The sequence below is a fragment of the Natator depressus genome, chromosome 16 (assembly GCF_965152275.1).
Source record: "Natator depressus isolate rNatDep1 chromosome 16, rNatDep2.hap1, whole genome shotgun sequence".
Lineage (NCBI taxonomy): Eukaryota > Metazoa > Chordata > Testudines > Cheloniidae > Natator > Natator depressus.
The window spans coordinates 21331679-21337678 of NC_134249.1; the positions used below are offsets into that span (position 1 = coordinate 21331679).

General features: G+C 44.9%; 1 protein-coding gene across 3 annotated transcripts in view; it reads right to left on the reverse strand.

Annotated features, from left to right (window-relative positions):
- The window catches only part of KCNT1 (potassium sodium-activated channel subfamily T member 1), a 200584-nt gene extending 195388 nt beyond the window's left edge, over positions 1–5196 (reverse strand). The window contains exon 1 of one of the 3 annotated variants that reach the window (XM_074973566.1): positions 4586–5196. In XM_074973566.1, the coding sequence (XP_074829667.1) occupies positions 4586–4740 (155 nt within the window). In that variant the 5' untranslated portion in view covers positions 4741–5196. The remainder of the gene's footprint in view (positions 1–4585) is intronic. The other 2 variants (XM_074973565.1, XM_074973568.1) reach the window with 2 other exon arrangements.
- Positions 5197–6000: the final 804 nt, after the last annotated feature.

Sequence of the window (6000 nt, forward strand, 5' to 3'; positions counted from 1 at the left end):
GGCTTTTAAGCAGAGAAAGCCATCAAGGGACGAGAGGGAAGGTCCTCTCATGGACAAGTAACTGGTTAAAAGATAGGAAACGAAGGGTAGAAATAAATGGTTAATTTTCACAATGGAAAGTGGTAAATAGCAGGGTCTCCCAAGGATCTGTACTGGAACCTGTGCTGTTCAACATAGTCATAAATGATCTGGGAAAGGGGATAAACAGTGAAGTGGCAACGTTTGCAGTCGCTACTAAATTACTCAGGATAGTTAAGTCCAAAGCTGACTGCGGAAAGGGATCTCACAGAACTGAGTGACTGGACAACAAAATGCCAGATGAAATTCAACATTGATAAGTGCAAAGTAAGGCACGTTGGAAAAAATCATCCCAACTATACATACAAAATGATGGGTTCTAAATTAGCTGTTACTACTCAAGAAAGATCTTGGATTCATTGTGGATAATTCTCTGAAAACCTCTGCTCAATGTGCAGTGGCAGTCAAAAAAGTGAACAGAATGTTAGAAACCATTAGGAAAGGGATAAATCAGAAGATATCATAATGCCACTATATAAATCTTTGGTATGGCTACACCTTGACTACTGCATGGACTTCTGATCACCCCATCTCAAAAGATATGTTAAAATTGGAAAAGGTACAGAGAAGGGCAACAGAAGTGATTAGGCATATGGAACAGTTTCCATATTAGTAGAGATTAAAGAACTGAGACTGTTCAGTTTAGAAAAGAGACGACTAAGGGGGGATATGATAGAGATCTATACAGTCTCAAATAGGGTAGAGAAAGTGAATCAGAAAGTGTTATTTACTTGTTCCCATAACACAAGAACCAGGAATCTCTCAATGAAATTTTGAGGCAGCACGTTTAAAAAAAACATAAGGAAATACTTCTTCACACAACACACAGTCAACCTGTGGAACTCATGGATGTTGTGAAGGCCAAAAGTATAACTAGGTTAAAAAAAATTAGATAAGCTCATGGAGGATAGATCCATCAGTGGCTATTAGCCCAGGTGGTCAGGGATGCATCCCCATGCTCTAGATGTTCCTAAACCTCGGACTGCCAGAAGCTGGGTGACAGGGGATGGATCACTAAATACATTTCCCTGTTCTCATCATTCCCTCTGAAGCATTTGATGCTGGCCACTGTTTGAAGACAGGATACTGGGCTAGACGGACCACTTGTCTGGCTCACTATGGCCATTCTTATGTGCTACTGCAATACAAACAGCAGCAAATGATTCCATCTCTTGAGGTACAAGTCTTATCAGTGGCAAGTAATGTTAGGATTTAAGTCTTCCATAAATTGCAGCCACTAGAGGGGCATCCCAATCTCTCTCTCACACAGAACCCAGCTGCAAATTTAGGAATCTGTTTTTGCTAAAGGCAAGATAGCCAATGCAGCCATCCTGACAGGTCAGAGAGCCACAGGGAAAAACAAGAGTCACCTGCAAAAGAGAAAACCAATTGAACTGGGCCTTCAGAGGGTTAGAAGCAGAGAAAGACATTTTGTCTTCCAGAGAATGAAAAAAAAAAAATCCACACATTTTACTGGCTTTGTTAACATTTTAAACGATGAAGCTGCAAGAGGAAGCCGAGCTACCATGGATTTGCCGAGACACACATGGTGTGGAGAAGGAGGGGAAGTATTTCTCCTTTTCTAATACATGATGGGTATCCTACCCTCATCAGATATTACTGTTATGTGAGAGACAAAAATGGGGAGAGCGAATTAATGAGTCGTTCACGTGATCCAGAGTTCAGACCCATTTACAAATTACTCGCTCAGTTGGTGGTTTGAAAATTAATGACTTCTTATTTAATATTTTTTCTTCTTCCCCCATTTAACCTTTTAGGAGTGAAAGAAAATCTCCGTGACTTGTTATGAGCAGATGTGGCTCTGAAGAAAACCATCCTCACTAATGATAAACCAGTAGGCACAACACATCCAGATTTCCTTGTCCAATTAGAATGAATTTATATGCAAGCTTAATGTGCCTAATTACCCCTGTCATCGGATGAGTATAAGGCAATTTGAATAGCAGTGCCAGTAAATATTTGTATCGATGTTATCAGAATGGATCTACCAGGAAAAGGTAGACTGCATCAAGAACAAGCTTCAGTTTCAGTGAACATATTTACTACTGCACACACACAGAGTGGCCTCCTTTAACTGTTTCATAGGTGAGCGATTTTCAGCATTTACATCATAGCCCCTCTGTGTTACAACGTATACCTTGGCATAAAAATTGTTCCAAGCAAAAACCTGGCACAGGAACTCATTGGCAAAAAGGCTGCATTCCCCCTTCCCCTCCCCTGTAGATTTTAACAGCTGCTGTTCTCTTAAATTGTGGGGAGACCCCCAAAAAGAAAGTTACTTTGGCTTTTGGGGATGTTCTCTGTTCCTCATATATTGTAGCTCAAACAGCGCCCTTAAATAAAGTACAGCAGGCCATTAGCTCACAATACGGACCAAAGCTTTTAATTCACCATTCAGTATTGAGTGTGACACATGGTAATAGCAACTTTCTCTATAATGACTCCAAGAACAGATTTAATATGAAGGATCCCTAGACACTCTTTCCTACTTCATCTGTATGTAACAGTCTGCCGGAATAGCTTGTCTGAGCACTGAAGTAGAGGAGTGTGGATTCTTATAATCTAAGCTAAGAGTCCCCAGTAGAATAAATCACACTGTGCATTTTATGAGAAGGAGCTGAAAGTTCTTCATAACCTTCATTATGCAAATTGTCTACATAGGCATTAGCAGGATGGTTAAAATCCATGGGTTTTTAAAAGTCAAGGTATACACCATCCCCTCACTAACTGCAGTGAGCTCTGCTCCGGCCTTAAAAATAACCCCCTATCCCTACATGGGAGTTTATAGAAACAGTCTGCAATCTGTTTGTTACAGAGCATTCCAGCCCCCTCTTTCCCCTCTTTTTTTTTTTAAAATCCCATTCAAAGGCAAAAAATGTCCTCGTTCTGCCCTAAGCCAACAACAGCCAAGGAGCTGACAGCTAAGACTGAAACTCTGTTGCTAACTGATAGCACAGGACCCGATTCTGCCCTCCCTTACAGCTACACGACCCCCTGGAGGTCAGTCGTGTAACTGCAGGCAAGAAGGTTACACAGGGATAATGAAGGGTAGAATTTGTCAGCTGATCTGTGATTGGAGCCCTTAGGCGCTACCCTCATACAAATAATATTTGTCCCACCGCCTCTACAGCTAGTAGGGTCTTTTTTCACAAGGACTTAGAACCTGGGTGATATTTCCATGTAACCAGATGCAATTCCTATGTGAATATCACCTGTGTTCTTCACACCCCTGGAACAACTCCGGCCCTCAATTTAACCCATACAATGACTCTGGCTCGATTTACCTGCTGGTTTCAATAGGATTTCACAGGCACAATGGAGGGCAGGATTTGGTGCACTACATCTAAACTCCCTTGGATTTCAAGCTTTTGTTTTCATGTGTGCGGACAGTGCTCAGTCCATTCTAAGTGCTACCAGAATACAAATCCCAACTATTAATCCTCACCAGATGCAATTCTGAGGCTCAGAGGAACAAAATAAGCATGATGTCTCCATCTTTCACCCTGATTCTTAGTGTTAAGTACATGAATGCCCACTGCAAACAGCAACTTTCCATTCCTCTAGCTCCTTTCACCCTGAAGTGAAGCTTTCCTGACTGTTCTGTATGAGGGATCACTTCTCCAGCCATTGAAAGGCAGCCACCTCTGCTGTGGAACATGGCATCTGTTTATATATTTAAAAATCAAAAATATTCCTATGTCTAACATATAAACATAAGACTGCAAATCTCTGCTTTAAATAGAAAACAACTCAGCCTTAGCTATGGGGCAGCAACCAATGCCTCCACAACATTAACACTAAAGGCAGAAAGGTGGAAAGGGATGAGGGCATTTTCTACAATTGAGGACACTTTTGCAGCCCAGGGCAATGGTTGGGAACCAAGAAGCAGTTAGAGATCCCTTGCATTGCAACCCTAAGTGCGTCCTGCATGTCTCTCAGGACATGCATGTCTGAGAGCAGGTTGTTGCAGAGAAAGTGCTTATTGTTTTTGGTAGGGGGTGTTAGTTTTTCTGCCTCCTCTTGCAAACCACATGAGTCTGGCTCAGCAAATGCTCAAATTAAAAGACAACAAACCAAACAAACTAAATACACCCCCAGCAGAGGTTTGCAGCAGTCCTTAGAAAGAAGAGGGGCTCACTCCAAGGAGGTCACCTGTGCTGCTGGAGAGCTCGGGGCAGTGTTTCTCCATGACCGGTCCGTGAACCGGCACCGGTCCCTCAGATCTCCCTGCCACAGTTTAGCAAGGCAGTAAGCCGGTCCCTGGTATCAAAGAGGTTGAGCTAGAGAACCAGGCATGGCTCTAGGGCTAGCAGGGGTCTCTCTGAGTCCTGATGTGGCTTCCCGGGTTCACTGCTCACCCATCTCCCGAGTGTCCAAAGCAGAAAGGAAACGGGGTGGGAGGGGAGCGGCACACAGAACCGTAGGGACTGCAAGGGACATCTAGTCTGACACCCTGCCAAGGGGCAGGATGCATTAAAGAGGCTACCTGTGAGAGCTGCCATCATCGAAGACGAAGGTCTGGTTAGTGTAGCACTCGGCGCACACAGACACCCCCCCGGCTGCTAGGGCTTGCCCATCCTGCTGCTGAGCCGTTGACTTGTAGACCCCCTGAAGGCTCCTCTCTTCCCCTGAGAAAGGCATCTGCAGAGCGGCGAGGGTGCCCGGTCAGGCGACACGGAGCCCAGCATGGGAGTGCTGTGTGGCTGGAGGCTGCCCAGGGCTACTGTTTACAAGGAGAGTCCGGCTCCAGGTGAGCCATTGTCACTGGTCACTCACACACCTTACCCCCTCGCCTGGTAGATTTCATGGTGCAGGCAATGCCTGCAGCTGCAGCTCTTACAGTCCTGATGTCTTCCCGGCCTGGGTTTCTCCTCGCGAAGCAACAAGTAGCATAAAGTTGAGCCTCATTTAAATTAAAAAATGGACAAAAAAACAACGCAGGGATCAGGTTGATTTCACTGCCTTAAATGCAATAGATGATCCAAATATTTGCTCCCAAGCTTGTCTCCCCTTTCCCCTGGGGTGTTTGGGAGAGCTGCAGGCTCGGCAAGGAGAGAAAGTCCATTGCAAGCACTTGCTCTCACCAGACAAAGCTGGAAAGGAGGCGGGAGATACCAGTTTGCTCCTTTTTCCCTGAAATATTTGTGTGTGTTTTTTTAACAAAATTGATTTTTCTCCCCTCCTGTTTTCACAGCTTTTTCAGATGCATTTCTCTCCTGCACGATGGCACCATCTGCGGGCCACTGTGAGAATCACATAGGCAACAAAGCCAGCATCCCTTTGCCATCTCTGCATGCAAAGTGCCGTGGCCTTTCCCAGCTCAGGATAGACCCTTTTAAATATATTAACATAGGTTTCTGATCAATCATCCCCCCGACCATGGTGGTTTTTATTAGCTGCCTTCTCTGAGGGGGTGGAGAGTAGCCTTTTGTAGTCCTGGCCCCTGCCTCCGGGATAGAGGTTGCTGAGGGGACAGGAAAGGAAGAGGACTGCAGAAATCAGCTCCCTTTTCCCCTCCTTTCTGGAGAGTGTGGAACTGCTATCACCGGGACTGCTTATGGTTCTCCCTGGGGAGCTATGCAAGATCATCCACTGAATTAATGGTGTCTCCATGCCACTCCACACTGTCCTGAGAAAGGTATATTTTTATTTAGAGCCTAGCCTAGCATTTTGGTTAACACTCTGTCCCCGTTTCCCCTCCCCCCGGGGCAAAAAGCTGCTAGACTCCTGAAAAGTGTCTCTGCCTTGCTGTGGGATGTAGACAGAGGATTCCTTTTTGAATTATGTGCTTTGTGTGAACACACAAAAAAGAAACCCTGGAAACCAAGCTACTCTTGATCAGGAAAGGGTTAAAGGCTCCAATGTAAGGGCACCTTCCCTCCAGTCAAAGTTCAGACTAAC